The sequence below is a fragment of the Chelmon rostratus genome, chromosome 10 (assembly GCF_017976325.1).
Source record: "Chelmon rostratus isolate fCheRos1 chromosome 10, fCheRos1.pri, whole genome shotgun sequence".
In the NCBI taxonomy this organism is placed as follows: domain Eukaryota; kingdom Metazoa; phylum Chordata; class Actinopteri; order Chaetodontiformes; family Chaetodontidae; genus Chelmon; species Chelmon rostratus.
The window spans coordinates 436287-460073 of NC_055667.1; the positions used below are offsets into that span (position 1 = coordinate 436287).

At 41.9% G+C, this 23787-nt stretch overlaps 1 protein-coding gene across 1 annotated transcript in view; it reads left to right on the top strand.

Annotated features, from left to right (window-relative positions):
* The first annotated feature begins 656 nt into the window (after nucleotides 1–656).
* The window catches only part of LOC121612707 (voltage-gated potassium channel subunit beta-2-like), a 103794-nt gene continuing 80663 nt past the window's right edge, over nucleotides 657–23787 (top strand). The window contains exons 1-2 of the mRNA XM_041945759.1: nucleotides 657–997; nucleotides 7647–7690. Coding sequence (XP_041801693.1) covers nucleotides 657–997; nucleotides 7647–7690 — 385 coding nt within the window. The remainder of the gene's footprint in view (nucleotides 998–7646; nucleotides 7691–23787) is intronic.

Below are 23787 nucleotides of genomic sequence, written 5' to 3' on the forward strand. Positions count from 1 at the left end.
TGGAATCTGTTACAGAAGGCAAATTTGGTGAACAGCTCTTGCCGCAGACATGCCAGCAGGAAAGGGACTAATGTAACTAATGTATATTTTTTTCTTTTTTCTTCAGAATTTAATTTAATAAACTATTTTTTATTATTCAGATAATTAATGTGTAAGCTGTTTGCCTTCCTTCAGCCAACAGTGCTATATGTTTCCACAAAATACAATTATTCTAATGCCTGCCACAATTCCACAGATGTCTACCCACACACCTTATGTATGAGTTTAGATCTTGCAGTATTTAAATAGCATTAAATAGCATTTAATAGCATTAAATAGCATTGTATTGTGCATGTGTGCATGTTCATCTTTTCATCCATGCAGACAAACAGCAAAGCACATCAGTCCTTCACATACTTCACTCACCCATAAATGATTTAGTGTTTCTCTCTGCTGTCTGCATTATTTAAGTATAGAGCAAGGACCATGAAACACAGCTGTGATTATGACACAAGCCATGATGCGCATGGCAGTTGGAAGGGTTGAGAAAAGTCTTAGGATTGTCCTCAGGACTGAGTAACCCATTTAGATCAGCTGAGGAACAGGTGGTATTTATAGTCATGGCTCAATCACACTCATTTGATTATAACACCATATTTTGTTTTGTCAACTTCTAGATGCCCAAGCCTGGGGGAAGTGGGGGTATGCCGCCTGGGAGTCGAGACAGCAGTGGGATATGTCGAAGCAGTAGCATCAGCAGTGGAATTGGTGGGTCTGGAGGCAAGATACTGTCCCTGTCGTCCATGAGTGAGAGTGTGCACAGTGGCCTGAGCTGTTTCTTGTCTGAGCAAGCACTGGAGCAGCAAGAAAGGCAGCAGCGCAGCAGTCAGTTGGCAGAGTTTCAGCGTCTGAGAGAGGTTCGTGCAGCTGCTCAGCTCAAAAACCTGGAGGATTTCCTTAAGGTGAACCATGTTTCACTCAGGGACAGCATATCTTATGCCACAGGAATGATTTACAGGTAAGATGAGGCCATACAAAACAGTTATAGCCTTGAGCTAAAATGTAAAAGTGGCTGACCAACCAACAAGCAAATTACAAGATTAATATTTTTTTTGTTTGCCCTGCTAACAGATAGATAAAACAATAGATCACCTATCTCCCTGGTCAGAAATGACAACCGTTCAGTGAACTGCATGCTTTGTAGTGGCAATTTTTGGCAGTGAACCTTTTGTCCTTCTATGCAGTGATACAATTGGTGGGTGTAGTTCCAAAATGAACACGATCAGGTCTGTGGATTATCTTGAGTAACTGGGTCATGGTTTCTTGAAAGTGATATTGTTGATATTATATATTAAAAAATCTCCTTCTCACCCCGGTGGGGTGGTATCTGTGTCATCCTCAAGCTCGGGTCCTCTACCAGAGGCCTGGGAGTTTAAGGGTTCTGCACAGTGTCTTGGCTGTTCCTAGGACTGCGCTCTTCTGGAGTGAGGCTTCAGATGTTGTTCCTGGTATCTGCTGGAGCCACTCTCCCAGTTTGGGGGTTACTGCCCCGAGTGCCCCCTAGCCTTGACCTTCCACATCCGTTCCAGCTGCTCTTTCAACCCTTGGTACTTCTCAATTTTCTCGTGTTCCTTCTTCCTAATGTTGGCGTCAGCTGGGATCGCCACATCTATTACCACCACCCTCTTCTGCTCTTTGTCCATCACCACTATGTCCAGTTGGTTAGCCAGGAGCTGTTTGTCAGTCTGGGAGCTGAAGTCCCACAGAATCTTGGCCCTGTTGTTCTCAGCCACTTTCTGTAGTATGGCCCATTGGGATTTGGGTACTTCTATTCCCTACTGGTTGCAGATGTTTCTGTATACTATCCCAGCCACTTGGTTGTGCCTCTCCATGTATGCTGATCCAGCTAGCATCTTACATCCTGCGACTATGTGCTGGACTGTCTCAGGGGCTTCTTTGCACAGTCTGCATCTTGGGTCTGACCTACTCTGGTAGATCCTGGTCTCTATGGCTCTTGTGCTTATGGCTTGTTCTTGTGCTGCCATGATTAGTGCCTCTGTGCTGTCTGTCAGTCCTGCATTTTCCAGCCACTGGGAGGATTTCTTGATATCAGCCACTTCGTCTATCTGATGTTGGTACATGCCATGTAGGGGCTTGTCCCTCCAGGTTGTCTGCTCCTCCTCTACACTGTTATCAGGGTTCTGCTGTATGAGACATTCACTTAGCAGTTCATCCTTCGGGGCCATTTCTTCGATGTATTCTCGAATTTTCTATGTTGCATCCTGGACTGTGGCCTTGACGCTCACTAGCCCTCGGCCTCCCTCTTTCAGCTTAGTGTATAGCCTCAGAGTGCTGGACTTGGGGTGAAACCATCCGTGCATGGTGAGGAGCTTTCTAGTCTTGATATCTGTGGCTTCTATCTCCACCTTTGGCCAGCTTAACCAGCGGGTTATCTGATGACTGGTATTTCGTACATGTTGATGGCTCGGACCTTACCAAAACTTAAAAAAAAGGTTTTAGGCATGACGCCCTGAAAAAGCAAAAATACATTTAATGTGTATTTTTAACCAACAAGGACTCAATTTCTTTAGAAAATTATTTTTTTGTTTTTTAATGTCTGTAAATTTCTTAATAATTTTGTTGTTGAAAACCACAAGTTCTAATGGATGTTGTTTTTGATTGGCAGTGGTGCCCATCCAAACCTGTACTGCTGTGTTGCTTGTAAATGTCTTGATCACCACCCTAATGCTCACCGTGGTTACGCACAGCAGTGCTTTAAGATAAATGATGTCAGCATCCCAACATGCCAACAATGCCAATTCAAACATCATAATGTTTATCAGGTGTAATAGTTACTGATGATGACTTGAAGAGTTCTATTTGAAAAAAAAAGTCTAGAATTTTTCTGTAGCAGGTTTGACACCTTAAATTGAAGACTGACATCAACCAGAGTCACATATGAAAAATAATGATAATAATAAAGACTGGGAAATACACACACTCCACTGGATTACTCCTCCTCCAGACAAACTCCAGAGAAAAGGCTTGAGTTTCAACTTCTCTTCTGATAGATTAGTCATGAAAACCATGTAAATTTTCCTTTTGTGTCAAGCAGCAAAAAATGTTGTAGAATGACATGTTTGAGTTAATTTAAGTTGCTTGACATCCTATTGTATGTCCTCCAATGTAAATTTTGTCACAGCGTCAATGGTAAGCCGATATTGTGCAGCCCTGGGCCAAAACTAACTGCCAATAATGCCAAAACAACTTCTCATGTATTTTTTTTCATACATCTCAGTCATTCTGAACTTGTGTGCACATGCACAAGCTGTCTGACCATGTGCACAATTTACTATAACTGCCTTCGAACACAGCCCTAATTGCCTAGTTTGCATACAAAGGGCCAGCATTTAGTTTGGTTTTAAGGAGAAATGGCAGAAGCATCTAAGAAACAGTTGAAGAGGAAGAAGCACTACTATGAAATGGTGGTTGGTCAAATTGACAGAAGAAAACATGTAGTACTTGTAAACTTAAGCTCTGGCATTGCCAACAAAATTAAACAAGCCACATCTCTTGACCATCTCCCTTTTCAAAAGCCAATGAAACGTTCTTCCACAGAGTAAGCAAGGCTTTGCACCACATTCTATAGTTTGTTGTGAGCTCTGAGGGTTTATAAATGGCTTAAGTAGCTATAACTTCAGTGGTTACCCAATGTTTCCTGAGGGTTTAAAATGTGTGCATTTAACGGCTACAATGCGTCAAACGGAAACAGCATAATGATCAAAGGTCAGTTATTAATAACATCGTACCAAGAAGCCATCCATCTGGCAGAGCTCCAGATTGAAGTCTCCTTCCCACACAGCTTTGAAACAGTGTAAATAAATTGTGGCTTGACCATGCCATTTGACAATCATATTTGTTAGCATAATTTGGGCATCAGAAATGGAAATGACTGATTGAGTGAAAATGTTTGTGATTAATGTAAACAAATTCATCCTACCAAGGTGCCCTTTTTGCCACATGTGTGTAGTAAGAAGCACCAAGTACATTTGGGAAACCGGACAATGCTGCAAATTGTAGTTTGATGTTGGCCTGTTCAGCAGCTATGTAAGGGTACCTGTATCTATTACTCAAAGAAATAATAGCATCCCACCATGGGTATGACCCGGCTCAGGGCAGACTGATACATTTTCAATGTGGGACTGCAGGCAGGCCAGGTTGGCATCCAGACTCTTTTACTATGAAGCCATGCTGTCGTAATACGTGCAAAATGTGGTTTGACATTGTCTTGCTGAAGTAAGCAAGGCCTTCCATTGAAAAGACATTGGGTACATCCCATTTCTCAAAATTGCATCCTCGTTTCCCTCACTTGCGTCTTTTCCTTGCGTCTTAGTCCCTCCCACCAGGGATGCATGAGAGGACGCAAGGAAACCACGCAAGGAGAGAAGAAACGAGGAAACATGTTTTATGAGAATTGAGACGTCCTTTCCTCTGAAGCGTCACGTGAAGCGACGTCTGTTTCTGATGACGCGACACAGCTGGAGCTGCTGCAGTTACCGTTATATTCACACCCCCACCGCCCCCCGCCCTCGATATATTTACATTTCATACTTATATTTACATTGTTAAAAAGTCTCCAGCACTAGCAAGTAAATATGAAACACTTTTATTAACACACATGAGAATTAATGAGTTCATTCTTGGCTGGACGCCTCTTCCAGGTGAACAGGTGTCATTTTCTGACCTGAACTTTATCAGCCTCGCTGTGTCTTCTGTCCCGTTCAATGAGACACATTTCAGACCTGTTAGTGAAGAGAAACCTACGCGCCATGAAACACATTATTTCACTCAGATAACACGCAGAAAAAGTGACGAGAGGCCGATGTGTTAGTGTTAGAACAGGTTGTAGATTAAAGACTGCTGAGTGGAGACAAAACTGGAGACAGATGTTTTAATGTCTGACGCTGAACGCAGAAATCAGCTGCTGCGGGACTTTTACCCATCAGTAGAAATAATAGCGGTAAACCAAACTCTGTCTCCAGCTACGTCTCTCTCAGGTCTGGGATATTCCGTCTCTTCTCCACATTTGACATGATTTCTCTGAATATCTGTAAAGAAATAAGTTTCCCCGCCTGCCGACCTGCGCACATTGAGAGGCGGTTGTTACGCAACGTAAGTGTTTTGCTTTCAGAGCCGCTGCGCAGTGAGAGCGATGACAGACGAGAGTAGACTCATTTTAAATCAATAAATATGTTTTAATCACTATTTTGTGTCACTTTATATTGAATACTTTAGTAGTGAGCAGAGTTCAAAGCGGGATAATAGTGAGCAGGTTCCTATGGTCCCTGCTCACTATACATCATCTCTTACGTGATTGAAACATGACGGATCCTCATGTTCTTGTATTATCGCTCTTTGGAGAACGTAACTTTAAGTTAGGCTCATCTGAATTACAGCCATTCACTGCAGGATATTTACACTAGCGCACTTTCTCCACCTCGTTCAAACGTGCCAGCTGTGGGGGCGGAGTCTTCATACCGTTCAGTTGACAGACTTCCGGGTAGGATGCACTGATGTATCCTCGCTCATAGCTCCTCCGAGAGCCCTCCTCGCCAGACCACTTTTAGTTGTGGTATGAGAGGCCACGTAGGGTCAGATAAAGAAAAGATAAACCAGAGGTAGTAATGTTTAGGGGGCTATTAGCACTATTAACTTTAGATGTAGACATAGATTGTCACAAAGGAGAACATTCCTCAGTGGGACAATGCCCAGAGCATGATCTGGTCTTTAAGCTAGGGAAAGGTATGGGTGGAGTTAGATAATGCTATATATTGTGTTGTCTGTATGTTAAGGGCAGAGTCTTCTGATCTGACCCTGAAGCTCTCTCGGATGGCCGGCATCTGATCTGATACTGCTTGTTAATAAAGGTCTTCTCAACTCAAGCTTGTATCAGCTGAGTTCTTCCTACATTATCATCATACCACTGCTTGGCAGGACCTGGCTGCTAAACTTCACAGTCTAACAGGATGCTGTCTGGCTCTCAAGCAAGGTCCAGCTCCTGCTCCTATAACTATATACATATTTTGATAGGGGAATCTATGCCAGACATCCTTGTTCTGACTGATACATTGGTTTTCCCCTAAGACGTTGACATTACTATAATTGGTGACAACACTTTTAAATTTGATCAAAGATAGTTCTGATCTATGTAAAAGACTGCGTCTGCAAAATCACCTCGAGCTCAGAGCTCAAGAAATCAATTCAATTCAATTCAATTCAATTTCATTTATATAGCGCCAAATCACGGCTGAAATTGTCTCAGGACACTTTTTATATAGAGCAGGTACAGACCATCTACAACGACCCAACAATTCCCTCATGAGAAAGCACATGGCGACAGTGGCGAGGAAAAACTTTCTTTTAGCAGGCAAAAACCTCGAGCAGAACCAGGCTCTTGGTGGGTGGCCATCTGCTTTGGGTGGGTGAGAGACAGAGAGAGAGACAGACAGACAGAGATATAGAGATATATACATATAGAGAGAGGTTCGGGGTTCGACAGAAATCACAGTTTTGACAGCTGTAATAGATTTATAGGTATACAAAGTGCATATGGCATGGTATATGTCTATGTGATATATTTATGTATGTGATGTATTAACATATTAAAAGCAGATCATACGGCACTACTAAAGCAGAATTGGGCTCTGGGTAGGCGGCAATCTTCTTTGACCAGTTGGGTGAGAGAGAGACAGACAGACAGAGAGAGACAGACAGACAGAGAGAGAGAGAGAGAGAGAGAGAGAGAGGTTCGGGGAGGGACAGAAATCACAATATTGACAGCTCTAATAGATTTATAGCGATATGAAGTACATATGGCACAGTGTATGCATGTGTGATTGACTTGGAGGGCATTGCAAAGCTCTGGTCACTGCATGCCTCCTCTGAGTTAATTATACTGGGGGATCTGTACTGACAGCTCTAACAAATTAAAAAAAAGAGCCTTGAATTTAATCTTTTTTAGCTCATAGGCAAATTTACCAAGTCCAGTTTCAAAAATCGTCTTAACGATTGAGTGCAAACAACTGTTGCCTGGATAGTTGTACAGTAAAATTCTCTCTCTGTGTAGTACATACTGTTGTGCAATGTTTTGGCATCTGATTAGCCTTTAAACCTTTTAATCTGCTACTTCCATGGATGTTTAATTAGAACTGAATACAGCGATGGAGGTGGGGCTTTGTTTATTCCGATTGCTCAGCAGTGGTTGAAGCCAACAAGCCACTTCCCAATGTAAATATATTTCCCGGATGAATGCATACTGGACATGCTCTATGGGCCCCAGCATGCAGTCCACAGACTTCCAGCTAAACCAGTAATCTTCTGGGTTAGCCTTCTGCTAACTTGAATTGGGATAAATGATTTAATTATACACCAGTACCTTGACATCCCCACCAACACAGCCCACTGTGTTGTGTTAATGCAAGGCTCTTTTCTGACTGAATTGCTACTTATGGAGACTTAATAGAACAGAAAATTACTATAGATAGATAGTTGGTGGTTAACAACTGCGGTTTTCCCACAACTAAGAATTGTATTGTCATATATAAACTTTATAATATATGCTGTATAATTTTCTTTTCTCACTGGCCTGCATTTTGTTTTGTCAACAGAAATCTGGGCAAATCTGGATTGAGGGTGTCCTGTCTTGGATTAGGTGAGTGTGGCAATAAGACCATAAATATCTCTGGAATTATTGTTAATTTAAACACAAGATACTTGTGCTCAAAAAGAGGATTCATTCTCAGTGAAGAACCTTGGAGCTCTAATCTGCCTCTATACCTGCCAAAGAGCAGTGATTCCTAACACGTCTCTGGGGGTCATCAGGTGGAAACCTCCCTTCAACAGTGTTTCGCCTACTTAGTCCCACTACACCTCCAGGAGGTTAGGCAGTGAACTCCGGCGTCCCAGAGTCACCCCCCCTAGTGCCAGTTCACACTGCTCCTACACAATCCAAACAGCACCGCCACATTCAACTGACCCAGAGATGCTCCAGGTAGTGGCCAGTACCGATGCTACCATTTAACTATTGCTAATGCTAATGCTAACCGCTAGGAAGAACAGAAGAAGACAATACAGTTCCGATGCTACCATTTAGCTAATGTTACGTGCTAACCGCTACCTGCTAAGAGGAACAGAAGAAGACAATAAAGCTAGATTCACCTATGCTGTTAATGTTAATTGCTAGCTACCAATACTAACTGCTAAGATACTATCATACTCTCACCGCTTTAGCTATTGTTAGCTGCTACAATGCTACCACAGGCCTAGATGCCACATGTAACTGCCGATTGCCACACTACCATCATCTACCCCTGCCTCTCACCAACTGCACCAAGAAAAAGCGGGGTGGGAATACAAACCCTGGTTCGGGTAGGGGATAGAAAATAAAGAGGTAGAGTCAAAAGATGAAAGTAGGGATTGGATACAGACCCTTGTTCGGGTAGGGGGTGGAAAATTTAGAAGGTGCTGAAGGTGGAGGCCTAAACCACAGACTAGATTTAACAGCCTCTTCTAACATTTCCTTCAAGAAGCAGCAAACCCTACCATTTCCTTCAAAAAGCAAACAGAGCAGGAAAACAAACCCTAACATTTCCTTCAAGAAGCAAACAAAACAGGAAAACAACCAAAAAGATCAAAAAACAAGCCAACTCTGTGTCTTACCACGCAAACTCACCTGAACAGGCCGCATGGTCCCAAAGAGAGACTCTAGCTGGCCACACCCCCACCTTATCTAAACTTCCTGGTTCTCTTCCTATTGGCAGAGCGAGAAGATGGGGCGGGGAAAGCAGAGCAGAGGAGAGGTGTCTTGATCAGACTTTAACCTCTTCTCTTGCCGGGTTAGGCATGCATGTCCTCTGCCTGCCCCCCCCCCCCTCACTGTCCCTATTTCACCCCCCAACTACTATTATTTCTCCTGATCCATATCCACTGACTAGACCTAGCAGCCTCATCTGACATCTCCCTCACTGTCTTTCTTAAATTTTGCCCATGCACTCCCAGCTCCCTCAACAGTGAAACAGCTGACCCTGCAACAAAACCTCTACACCCCACTTCAACCGGACAGACCCTGGTCTTCCATCCCCTCTGCTCAGATTCTGTCTTTAAATCTGCATACTTAGTCTTCTTCCTTTCATAAGCTGCCTCCACTGAATTTTCCCAAGGGACTGTTAACTCAATAAAATACACAGTCTTTTTACTCATGGACCATAAGACAATGTCTGGCCTCAGATTACTATAAACTATTTCCTGGGGCACAACTAGCTTTCCTCCCAAGTCGACCTGCATTTGCCAATCATCAGCCCCTACCAGGCAGCCACCTACCTGCTTTCTCCCTGACTTAGCAGCTCTATTTTTCTCCCCCTCTCGAACAAACTGCACATCTAACCTCTCCTTTCTAGAACTTCCAGAATTCACCTGCTTCCTTCTCTCCTCAATGCCTGCGGCTAAGCTTCTCAGCACCTGATTATGCCGCCATGTATACCGGCCTTGTGATAAGCTAATTCTACAACCTGACAAAATGTGCTTTAAACTTGCTGTACCTGAGCAGATTGGGCACGATTGATCGCCCTGTACCCAGAGACTTAGGTTCTGCGGGGTTGGCAACACATCGTATGTCGCCCCTATCAGAAATTTAATACGGCCTTCCTCCATATTCCACAGGTCCCTCCAACTAAGTTTCCTCTTCTCAACACCTTCCCAATTCAACCATTGTCCCTGTTTGGCTTGACCAACTGCTTTTGCCCCTCTTAACAACTCCTCCTGCCTACGCACCTGTTCCACTACAAGCTTTCTTTTCTCCTTTAGACCTGCTTTATTCCACACTGGTTTGCCTGGGCCAAGCCCCAAGCCTCCCTGGCCAAATTGAACATTTCCTACTATTTCTGCATGCCTAAGAGCTGCCTCTGCCTCCTGCACTGCTGCCCTTGGGTTCCATTTCCTCCCCCCAGAAGGATTCGGAACCACATTGCTAACTAACATGTCCTTACTCCCAGATAATAAAAGTTCTGTCCTAACCTTAGTGCATTTAAACTCCTCTGTTAGACTGGATACTGGCAGCTGAAGCATTCCTTTCCCATACAAAGCTACATTGCTTAAGCACCTGGGAGCACCCAACCATTTTCTAATATAAGAGCTAACTAGCCTTTCCATTCTCTCTGCTACAGATAATGGGACTTCATATACTGACATTGGCCACATTAACCTAGGATACAAGCCAAACTGCAAGCACCACAACCTCAGTTTTCCTGGGAGCCCTGATTTATCTATTCTCTCCAGCCCTTCTGCAACATCCTTTCTAAATTGCACAACCTGTTCAACATCATTCAAGTCCACATTGTACCACCGTCCTAGACTCTTAACTGATTTCTCCCTCTCCTTGTACATGGCACTGTTGAAGTTAGCAGTGTCATATCATCCATATAAGCCCTAATTGGTGGAAGACGCATTCCATTCTGCCGTCTCTCTCCACCTACGACCCACTTGGAAGCCCTAATAATTACCTCCATAGCCATTGTGAAAGCTAGCGGGGACACTGTACATCCTGCCATAATACCAACCTCCAATCTTTGCCAGCCTGTTGTGAGCTCTGCGATACTTGCACACAGTCTGATGTCTTGGAAATATGCTTTCACCAAGTTAACAACTATCTCCGGCACTTTAAAGTAGTCAAAGGAACTCCAAATAAGGTTATGTGGCACTGACCCAAACGCATTAGCCAGATCTAAAAATACAACATTCAAGTCTCTTTTCTCCCTCTTAGCTGTCTGAATCTGATGCCAAATCATGCCAGTATGCTCTAAGCATCCCGCAAATCCTGGTATCCCTGCTTTTTGCACTGTCGTATCTATCATACCATTCCTTTCTAAGTATTTATATATATAACAACCGAATAAACACCAAACAAATTCAAGTGGTCTTTGGTGTGCAGGTCAACATTTTTGAATTATCATGCATGCTCTTTTTTTCATGCCAGCCTTTTTTTCTCCAGCTATATTGTTCATTTTCCATCAGTATTTTATTAATTAAAACCTAAACCTAAATACATGTATGGTTTTGGTTTTGAGTGATAGAAGTTTGGACACACTAAAGTAGAAGGTTTTTATTTCCACTTGAATGGTTTTCTGCAAACAGGTGCCTGCAGAGGACTACATCTGGGCCTTAGGTAGAAAACACAATGGGGCGACAGCATAAAACCTTACCCTAGTCCAAGTTTAATAAGAAGGTCATTTACTATATTTATATTCGGGGAACCTATATTCAGGCAATCTATATTCAAGCTATCTATATTCACACTCTGCATATCAATACTTGTATTTGGGCCACTATATCTATATACTATGGCATTATTTCAAACCCTGTGTAATGTCAGTAGCAACATACTGAACCCCAAAAATCCCAATTGGTGTGTAGTGTGCATGTGAATTGTTGTTGCTCATTTTGAGCTGGTGCCACCTTGCCACTAGTGTATGAATGTCTGTGTGAATCCTGCTCGTGTTGTAAAGCAGTTTGAGCGAATGGTAAGACTAGTAAGGTGTGATATAAATACAGTCCATTTACCATCTGTGTGTGCATGCTTCCACCAACTAAAGCCATTCAAACGGTGTCCTTTGCACTCAATGTATGTTGGCCTACATTGGTGCTGAAATGCTGAGTTGTGCCCCCCTCTATATTGGCATGAGATTAGTTTTGGTGGTGTGAAAGCGACCAAGCCTGAGACTGGGTGCCTCATGCCAAAATCATGAGAAATGGTAACCTTATTGTCAGCACACGTGCCACAGCATTCTGGATTAGTTGGAGAGTATTGAGCAACGGATTGGGACAGCCTGATATTAAGGAATTGCAATAATCCAGCCTGGAAGTAACAAATGCGTGGACTAGTTTTTCTGCATCATTTTGATTCAGGAAGTGTCTGATTTTTACAATGTTACCAAGGTGGAAAAAGGCAGTCCTTGAAATTTGTTTTGCGTGGGAGTTAAATGGCATATCCTGATCAAAGATGACTCCCAGATTCCTTACTGTTGTACTGGGGGCCAGCGCTGTGCCATCCATAGTTACTATCTCATCAGATAGTGAGTTTCTAAGGTGTTTAGGCCCAAATACGATAACTTCAGTTTTGTCTGAATTCAATAACAAAAAATCGCAGACCATCCAGGTCTTTATTTCCTTAAGACACACTTGGGGTTTAGTCAATTGATTGGTCTCCTCTGGCTTCATTGATAAATATAGCCGAGTATCATCTGCATAACAGTGAAAATTTATGGAATGCTTCCTGATTATGTTGCCTAGAGGAAACATATATAGAGTAAAAAGGATCGGTCCAAGCACAGAACCCTGTGGAACTCCATGACTTGCTTTATTGTACACAGAGGAGTTATCATTAACCTGTACAAACTGAAATCTTTCTGAGAAGTAGGATTTAAACCAGCTTAATGCCATTCCCTAGATGCCAATGAGGTGTTTCAGTCTCTGTAATAGGATACCATGGTCAATAGTGTCAAATGCGGCACTAAGATCTGGTAATACCAGTACAGAGACAAGTCCTTTGTCTGATGCAACAAGAAGGTCGCCTGTGAATATTCTCATTCATCCAGGTCATTGTAAGCTTCAGGGCATTGAATCGTTCGCAACTGGACTTTGTCAGTTTGTCTAGGAAGACGTTTCGCCTTTCATCTGAGCAGGCTTCATCAGTTCATGCGCACCAGACTAGATAGGACAGCTCTACTCCAATGAAATGGTGTTAGGTTCAAGTATTTATCCTCTGAGTGAGACCAACCCCCAACACTAAGGATCCTCACTGCACTGGACTGCAGACACCAGATTGTTCTTCTGAGTATGAGGTGTCCGGCCTTTGACATAGATGGCTTCTCTCACTCCTCTTTCAAACCATCTGCCTTCTCTGTCCAGGATATGCACATTTTTATCCTCAAAGGAGTGTGCTTCCTCCTTGAGGTGCAGGTAAGAGTTAGCCCTTCTGTGTTGTGCCATGCGTCTGCTCAGTGGCTGTTTTGTTTCCCCAATATACAAGTCTGTGCATTCCTCACTGCACTGGACTGCATACACCAGATTGTTCTTCTGAGTATGAGGTGCCCGGTCTTTGGGGTCCACCAGCCTTTGTCTGAGAGTGTTCCCAGGTTTGAAGGCTATTTCATTTTATGCCAAGGATCATCACCAGTTTTAAAAACAGTTTCAATCCAACAGATCTTTTAAGGGGATTCAGATAGCCGAAAATGAGAGTGAGCAGCTTTGACAAGTCTGAGTGAGAGAAGCACTTTTATTCACTCAAGGCATACAATATTTGTTAAAAGTAATAATTCTGTCTTTAGTCACACACAAATATGATTATGCTCTGACAAGTTTCTGTCTGCCCATCCAAATGTGTTGCCATTTATGTAACGCTTTAGATTACAGTGGAGTTACTGTGTAATCTTCACTCCACCCAAAAGTAGTGTTACGTGCAAACAAGGAGAGCCAGGACCCAGTTCCAGATTGGTAAGAAAAAAAGCGTTTATTGGTAGGGAAAAAAAAAACAAAACACCTTTGCTTACTAGCGCTTTGTGGGACACGGTACTCCACTGGAGGCTGTGCTGGGGCATCTCATCACCATTCAATTGTCCATCCTTATTCAGTGGTTCTTGTAAACTCTCATAATATTCTGAAAAGGGAGTCCAGGTCTTTCTAAATTTTTGCAAGGAGCCTTTAAGGGTATATCTAATTTTCTCAAGTTTAAGGAAGTGCATGGTGTCTCTAATCCATCTAGTAAAGCTTGGAGGTGCTTGTTTCTTACAGGAGAGGAGAATGAGAAGTCTGGTAATTAAGGAGGAAAATGCTATGATCACAGCAGCTTTACTCTCAAGAGGGCAGGTTTCAGGTCTGAGTCTGAATAAAGCAGTCATTGGACTGGCAGAAAAAATTTGGGTGTCCCCCCTCCATTAGCCGGGCCTGATGCAGCAGCCCACTGCTCCTGTGTGTTTCACTGCATGTTGTATGTGTGTGTTTCAAAAACAGTGATGGGTGAAATGCAGAGAAGAATTTCCCAGTTTGGGATAAATAAAGTGAATAAAATTAAACTAGACAATTCTGGCACCGCTGAAATTTTGACTGTCACGAGGGGGCTGCTGGTCTTATTAACTGAATCAATAAACATGAATGAATTTACCTGTGAATATTCTCATTCATCCAGGTCCTTGTAAGCTTTAGGGCATTCAATCGTTCGAAACTGGACCTCGTCAGTTTGTCTTAGAAGACGTTTTGCCTCTCACCCGAGCAGGCTTCATCAGTTCATGCGCACCAGACAAGATCGGACAGCTCTAACCCTAGGACTAGATGAATGAATTTAATGGAAATGAACCATCTGAACCACCAAGTTTCCATTTACTAACAGAGCTAATGGTGCTAATGCTAACGGCACTAACAGAGCTAACACTAACAGAGCTAACACTAACGGAGCTAACAGCTAACGGCACTAATTGGGCTAACAGCGCTAATGCTAACAGAGCTAATGGTGCTAACAGAGCTAATGGTGCTAACAGAGCTAACGGTGCTAACATTTCTAATAGAGCTAGCAGAGCTAACGGCACTAATGCTAATGGCGCTAATAGAGCTAACGGTGTTGTGCCTGTCTATGTATATGAGGCTAACTGTGTGTATAAATTTAACTGTATTTGTGTGTGACTGTGTCTGTGTGTATGTATCTGTCGTTGTGTGTGTCTTCGTCTGTTTGTGTGTGTGTGTCTGCTTGAACTACACATTTATCAAAGTGTCCCAAGTATTTTGAACAAGCAGCCCAACCAGTTCCTACATGGAGATGTGTCTGGTATGTGTGTGTCTGAATGTGTATGTGTGTGCGTGTGTAATTTATGCCCCACCTGCTGATAATTACCTCTCTATCTCTCCCACTTTTTAGCTGTTCCTGAACAGCTACTTTTTCGCTGTCGGTTTCTTCCGAACAACTTGTGATTGTGACAAAACGGTAGCTGCTATCAACAATTACACTGTGAGATGCGGACAAGTCTGGGCCAGATGCACGTGTGTTTTATGTCCAGATATTCTTTAGAAAAATGACTAAATGGTCGATTTAAAAAGACACACTCTGGCAGGATGAAACTCAGAAAACAGGAGACTGTATGGGTTTAAATGTGTCAGGCCGGGACTCAGATCAGGACTCAGACGCAGAGATTTGAATTCACAGATCTTTATTAACTCAACCCAAGTTCCACTTCGCTGAGTGTCAAACAAATAGGCTATATAAATTATACTAGGCACAAAGGCTATAACTAGGAATATCAAAGATGAGAAGCTAACAAAGAAACACAAAACGCTCACTAAGAGGATAACTATAGAAAACACTATGAAGATTAAATAACAAATGAAAATCACTCCCAACGGAGGAAAAACTCAGAGAACTAGGATAGCGAAACTAGGTAAGGAAAACTTAAGAAAACAAATACACTCCTGAAAAACGGAGGAACTTGAATATAAACACAAAAACAGAAACAACAGAAAATCACTCTAATAAGAGGAAAACAATTCGGCTAAGGTCTATGAAAGGAAAATAAATCAGAAAACTAGAATATCAAAGTTACAAAAACAAAAACACTCACGAGGAGGAAACAAGAGCTTATGTAACAAGACTGTGGCTGTGGCAAGGACAAACGGGGAAGACAGGCTCGGGTGAATCGCCGACGGACAAAGACACACTGGCACAAGACAAGGGAGACGCAGACTATTTAACACGTGGAGGGTAATCACGAACAGGTGGAGACAATAGGTAATCAGGGCAGACACACGGGACACATGAGGAAGGGCAAGTGCTCTGAAACGAGAGGAGAGTTAGACCTTCAAAAAAAAACAGGAAATGACAAGACAAAAAACCCCATGACGAGACAGACCTCACTGCGGTGTGACAAAATGGAGCAGCAGAGCAGGGCAGCTGGTGCAAGATCCCTCTGTATTTAAATTTGGTGGGGGCTCACCCTTTAAAATTGAACTTTGACGAGAGAAGAAAGGTTTGTCTACAAAAAGATCCAAAAATGATGTGTCTCCTATTCACCGTTTGGATTTTACAGCAATTTTAGAAAAAAAATTCAGGTGATTTCTCACTGGCTCTTTCACTCTAAGTGATGATGTAATCCACTCTAGGGGGAGAAATTCTGAGCATTTTTTGAGAAACTTTATGGTCTTCAGATGGTCATAGCTCGAAAACCGTAAGAGATATCAAAAAATGTGCCGGGTTCATTTCGACCCGACAAAATTATCTACGTTTTAAAGTTGGAATGAAGACTCCAGGAGAAAGTATGGCGAAGCAGCGGACAATTGAAAAATGCTGAAATTTGAGGAAATTTCCCATTCATTTCTTTTGGGAAATTCTTTGCAGTTTTTTGCGTATAACTTTGCGAATTATTGACGAAAGAGCTATAAAAGTCATAGCACACCATTCCACTAATTAAAATGTTGGCCCAAAAAGTGCTGAGTTTAGGACAAGACCAGAACATATGTAATTGATCAGCTGGTTGGCCTTTACAGCGAGGACAAGATGGGTCTACATTTGAGAATATTTTTGCCAGCCTTACCTTGGTCAAGTGTACCCTCAGGACAATTTTGAGTTGTATCAAGCTGTGCCTAGTACAAGGGGAAGAGGTATTAATTAAATTAAGAATTGCCTCCCACTGGTCATCTGTCAACTCCACACCCAAATCATTCTCCCAAAGTCTCCTAGTTTTCTTGGGGCGTGTAAGGGGCAATATCACATATTGAGATTAGAGAGTAGAGATTAGACCTCTGCAATATGGAGAAAGCAAGAGAATATGGTCAAGTTCATTGTAGGCTGGAAAATTGGGGAAGGAGGGAATATTTTTTGTACAAAATGCCTGACTTGGAGATACCGAAAAAAAGGAGTTTTAGGTAGATCAAACATCTGGGAAAGCTTAGCAAATGACCCAAATTTTCCCTCTACATAAAGGTTAGAAACAAAATGAATGCCCTTTGAGAACAAGGTTCCAAAGGTGGAGTCAGAAAGAGAGGGTGGGAAGTTATAATTATTGTTAATGGGGGAGTGCACTGATATATTAGTTAAAATGTCTCCTAAATTGCAACCACATTCCGATTAGAGTGACAACTGGGTTGGAGGAAAATTGTATTTGGGGGGGGGGGGTTGGAAGAGGCACCAAGTATAGAACCCAAATTATATGGACTACAGGTGCATTCTATTTGCACCCAGCTCTCAGGTATGTCCTTCTCAATCCAATGCAGTATTGCTTTGATATTACATGCCCAATACTATGAGATAAAATTGGGTAGGGCAAGTCCGGCAAGTTTTTTTGGTCTTTGAAGTGCACTTTTTTAATTCTGTGTGGATTACCATTTCAGATAAATGATAAAATGCTCCTCTCCAGTGAGTTGAGGAATGTTTTCTTTATGAGAATAGGATTATTTTGAAAGAAATACAAAGGTAACCCCAAGGTATTTGATTCCTTTGATGAGAAATTTGACACAGGTATTGAAGAGGCTGATTGGTTAAGAGGGAATATTTCACTTTTATCAAAGTTGATTTTATAGCCAGTGAGCTTCCCAAATTGAGTTAGGATGTTGAGGATGGTGGGAACAGATTTTAATGGCTCAGAGATAGAAAGAATTTTGTCTGCATATAAGGATGTTTTATGAGTGAGGCCGCCTCGTTCTATGCTGTGAAAGTCCTTAGATTGTCTAAGGGCAATGGCTAAAGGTTCAACAGCAAAGAGTAGAGGGGAAAGATTACAGCCCTAGCATGTGCCTCTGCTGAGGAGGAAGTATTCAGATTGTATCCCGTTAGTGATTACTTAAAGCTAATAATGATAAGCGGAAAAAAGACTTGGTAAGTACTGAGGGATCGTAAAGTGCTCTTCACTAACAGCTTGAGAGCAGCTAACTTTCACTCGAACTCTGTTTTACACAAATATATATATATATATAAAGTGCTGTATTTAGCATGGAACTCTATGCAACAGTGCTGTACAGCCATACTAGTAACTAGGATAACAATTAGGTTAATGCATTAACTTCAGTAACTATAACCACCAGATTAAAAAAGTCCTAACAAATAAGAGAGTTATATAAAGCGCACAAGTTTCAACATCTCATGGGAGTAGTTTTAACATCTCACAGGAGCAGCTTTAAAGTCTCTGACGTAGCTTTAACATCTGGCAGGAGTAGCTTTAACATCTCACAAGAGTAGCTTTAAGGTCTTTGTGCAGATGTTGTTGCGCCTGGACCTGTTTTCAAGATCATCCGTCTTGAGTTTGAGAGCAGCGTTTTCATTAGACAGGGTTATGCAGGTCGTTTCAAGTGTTGCTAGCCTGGTCTCCATATCGTTTAAGGCCCTCTCCATGTGCTGAATGCAGAGAGTTGGTTGACAGCTGACAGGCGCGTTGTTAGCAGCATTAGCATGTTGCTCGGCTTGGCTAGCTTGAGACCAGTCATCTTGGATATTCCCCGCTGATTGTTCGTCTGTAGGCTGGTTTTGTTTTTTAGACGGTTTCCCCATGTTTGCAAACTTTATGCGCCTTTTCAAATTGGTTATTTCCGGTAATAATGCACTTTAACTCAAAAAATTAGTCAAGATTTCAACAGAGCTCTCCCGGCGTGTGACCTACTCCGACATTGGTCTAACCGGAAGTCCCCAATCGATTGACCCAATTGGTTTTGTGACATTTTCAGGGGCAGAAAGTGAGTGTGTGGCTACCTCTCCCTGGATTCATCCTGCTGTTTTGGCTCTCTCCTTTTCTGTGGTTCTCGTGTGTCCTCTTTCGGGCACTCGCTGCCAGCCTGGGCTGTTTGGCGTTTGGCCCACTGTCGAAGCCCATGTGAAGCCTTGCCTCCAAATCAGTCTGCAAAATCGCCTGCATGAACATCTTAAAATATACTCATTTGGTGTTTAAATGTAAATGTTTATTTTGTTGAGTTAATCTGCTTTAATATTGCTCTCACGTTGGGTTAATTGTTAAGTTTCTTTTGTTACTTTTATTTGTTGTGTAAATTGAAATAGCATTTAATTTCATTTAGGTTTGTGGGGTTTTTTTTGGGATTGGTTATTGGGTGTGAGTGTGTGTGTGTGAATGGGTTTTTATAAGTGATTATGACCAGGTCAGCTACACAGATATGTAAAGACACTGGTTTCCTCCTTAATGCTAAATACATTTGAGTGATCAAAATACATAGTTGAGAATTCAAATTGAAAGACAAGCGCTGTCATCTCACTACTGACTACTGACAATTCTTTAAAACAGAGGCATGTCATTTAACACCAGAACAGACATGCCAACCTGATACTCTGTACCATACCATGACTCAGGAAGTTGTGGAAACATTACAAGACAAATCAAACGTTGCATTCAGCACCTCACTGCCTTCTAAGTAGCTGACCAAGGCCTCAGTAATTGGGCCAAACTAATCTTTTAAAATTTCAAAATGACAATGCAACTGATTCTGATGTTTCTTTGCCAGTGTTTTTGTGATGTTCTTGAAGAACTTCTGAAGAAGTTGTGCTTTCCTTCAAACCTCATGCACCACATGAGCATAAGTGGCCCAATTTTCCTAATACAGCTTTTTTGATTGATTGATTGATTCCTTTATTTTGAACATGTAAAAAAACAAAGAAAGACAGAGCAAACAGACAAAAAGTGACAATAATAGAAAATAAATAAGAGAAAAAAATGTCACCTTCTTCAGTTCATGCTGATCTCAGATTACATGAGCGAAAGGGAGTAGGAAGAAGTGTAAACTTATTAAACCCTACCCCTAACGTACTATTACATTTTTATCAAAAAAAAAAACAAAACAAAAAAAAACAAATGATCCACTTCCCAAAAAGCTTGGGAAGTGGATCATTAGATGATGCTTTGGAATTGAATCCAAAAAGCTTTTGATGATCAAAAATCAGATGTTTCAAACAAGACATTCCATGGGTTAAAACAAGTGAAAACACAATGTTAAATCTCCAAATATCAATGGGGTATTGTGTAAGAGGCAACTTGACTTGACAGCATAGAGACCTAGGTCTTCCAGTTTTAGCCTTCTTGGCCTTGACCACCTGGGCGAATTTCACCCCCAGGAAATTATACAAAGCAAACGTGTTCCAAACAAAAGGTTTAACAATTAATTTTCAAACAATGATTAAAAATGTCAAGTCACCAGGACTGGAGTAACCGCAGTAGCACTCAGGCAAGGAAATTAAAAGACAAAAGTGGGACAGGGCTCGGGCTTACTGCAGTGGCAGGGAACAAACCAAAAGAGGGATGGGTACTTAAAATTAACCACCCGTGACTCTGCACAGCAACCAAAAAGGTGAGTGTGAAGAAACCACCACCACCAGGGAACTGGACTGTGGCCTCGGCCACAGTGCTTGTTCAAAAAAGGAGGAAGACAAGTTAAAACTGTGCCATGAAATGCTTATTACTGGTGACAGACAATAATCACTCACAAAAAAACATTCAGACACACAATAACCATGTATTAAAAGACAAAATAATCACAAAAAACAATCTGAAATGAAATTATGCTAAATCAATTCAATTTACACAATGTAAAGTAACAAAATGAACTTACTAGCCTAATTAACCCAAAATGAAAGCAATATTGAAGCAGACTAATACAACAAAAATATTGAATATTTGCATGCAGACACCAAAGGCGTATATCTGAAAATAGTGTATGCACGCAATTTTGCAGTCTGATATGGAGCCAAGCCTTCACACAGGCTTCTCCAATAACGGGCCAAACAGTCCAAACAGCCGTGAGCCGTCATCGAGTACCCGAAAAAGGACACAGGAGGGCCACAGTAACAATTCTCAGTTAGTTATATTACTGATGCTAATGTCCACCTCAAACTTAAAATTTGACAGAGTAAAACTGACCAGAGCAAGAAGAAAACATGGTGACCACAGATTCTGGGAGGTGCTTCTTCTATGGAAATGAGGGTGTGATCAATTTAACACTAGGTTTGGGAATTTCCATAACGACCAACACTTTCAGGAACAGACTCCAGAGGTGTTAGTTTTCATAAATTGTGAAAAAGTGAAAATTAACACTGACCACTGTTAACTAACACTGAAAAATTAATACCGGCAGTTTTGCTGTGTGTCAAGAATATTTAAGGACATGTTATAGCTTATGAGTTTATTATTCTAGCTTTGTAAATGATGGAGTTACTCGCGCTGATATGCAGGCCTTTTTCCTTTGAATGATTTCCTCGTGGCTCACTTGTTAATTGTTTCACTGGCTTAATTTTCATAACCCCTCTAATATACCAGTGCAGTTAATTTCACTGTCTGTCTTTTATGTAGACGTGTTTATAAGTTAGTTTGTAGTGTAAGTGTATGGAATGTGAATCTGCACTTTTGTGTTCGCAATGTATAACCTCAATTACCTTAATTGATTGTAGGTTAAGGTTAACATTGTGTGTTGATGAATTATGACTACTTGGGTTTGTGTGATGTTAATTATTATATCAACCTTTAAGTCATCAGTTAAGTTATGCCATGTTTGTGAGATTACTATTTTATTATTAGATGTCTTAGTTTGCTTTCCATTATATTGTGGCTTATATTCCTAATAGTATTTTTTAGGGATACGGCGTAGCCCCGAGTCACTTATTACTATCCCGCGCGTTTCCTCTTATTAGGGACACGGGGCAACGTCCCGAGTCACTGGCTCCTACAGCTATGAAATAGCTGCAGGAGCCAGTGACTCGGTTTTTCGCGTCGTAAGACGCGAAAAACTGCGATAAATTTCCCATAAGAAATGAATGGGACGGGCGAAAAAAACAAGATTGAAATTGGAGTTTTTCAAACGTCTGTAGCTCAGGCATACATTCATTTAAACTTTAAAATGTAGACCCAAGTCTGGTCGATTGGTGTGTTCATCCACATTTTGATTGGTCGTGATTGGTAGTTTTTGATCAGTCACTGTTCAATGACCGTGATCATTTGGAGGGAAATTTTGAGATTATAATGGGTGTGTATTGCGCGGAATGTTCGTGCTAGAGTGGGGGACAGAGTGGCACAGAGTCTAAAAATGATCCGAAAATCTCCTCTTTTTCTCGTCGCTACGGCCACAAATTACACTCTACACGCATAATTTTGGGCTCATTTTGTTGACAAACTTGTCCTCTTTCATGTGATGTCTTCGAAAAAGCTGAGAGACTTACTGAATTTAAATAGTGAGACTTTTTGTGCAGCCAGCTCCCTCCTGCTCTCCCATTAAGTCCCATGTTAAAATTCAGAGCTGTTTTGTGAGCAAAGCAGAAATGCCTCCTGTCTTTAGATCGCCATAAAACGAAAAGTTGTTGTGTCAGGAATAAAACGAGGAGATGGTCGGACTCAGGAAGTTCTCGGGAGTCCGATGATCTATAGTACACTCTGATACGAGGTACGGTTCTCTCACCAGAGGATTTAGTTCGGGAGGTTCGCCGAACCCAAATCTCACTGCATACAATACAAACTCCTGTTCTCTGAGTCGCAGAGTCTTTTTAAGTCGACCATTTTGTCATTTTTCTAAAGAATATCTGGACATAAAACACACGTACATCTGGCCCAGACTTGTCCGCATCTCACAGTGTAATCGGTTTTTTGATAGCAGCTACGGTTTTGTCACAATCGCAAGTTGTTCGGAAGAAACCGACAGCGAAAAAGCCGCTTTTCAAGGGAAGAGTTTAACAGGTGCAACTGTCATTTATACACACACCGGTCAATAACCCACGCACACACATCTGCAGGACAACCAGCCTGAGAGTGATTATCTTAACGAGCTCAGTCAAAACAAGGGCATTGTTTGAAAACAATCTCCGTCCAACAAGCAGTTAAACTCAGCTTCAGAAAGCTCTTTGCCAAAGAGGTTGAGACAGTAGTCACACAAATGCACACACAAAAAGGGCTAACCAACAGCTAAAAAGTGATTAAAAACAAGCACGTCAAAACTGAACAGGAACAGGTAAACAGTGGGAGAGGTGCAGAGGTAATTATCAGCAGGTGGGGCAGAAGTTACACAGGCACACACGCACACACACACACACATTCAGACACATATATACCATACACATCTCCATGTAGGAGCTGGTTGGGCTGCTTGTGTAGTTCAAGCAGACACACACACACACAAACAGACGAAGACACACACACAGGTAAACAGTGGAAGAGGTGCAGAGGTAATTATCAGGAGGTGGGGCAGAAGTTACACACGCACACACACACACACACACACATTCAGACACACATATACCAGACACATCTCCATGTAGGAGCTGGTTGGGCTGCTTGTGTAGTTCAAGCAGACACACACACACAAACAGACGAAGACACACACATACGCAGTCACACACAATGACAGATACACAAACACACACACACACAGACAAATGCATAATGAAAACCCCATCCCCCCGCCCCCTTGTTAACGCCGTTAGCTCTATTAGCTCTGTTAGCACAGTTAGCTCTGTTAGCATTAGCGCCGTTAGCTCTATTTGCACCTTTAGCTGTTAGCTCCGTTAGTGTTAGCTCTGTTAGCTCCGTTAGCATTAGCTCCATTCATGTTTATTGATTCAGTTCATTAATTCATGTTAACAGAGACATGAAGCAGAGGAGAAAGCCACAGAAACACAGCTGGGACCAGTTCATTAATCAGGGACTGACTACCTGATATCTGCTGTTTTCTCAAATTGCAGCCTTTTTCAATTGTCCGCTGCTTCGCCATAGTTTCTCCTAGAGACTTCATTCAAACTTTAAA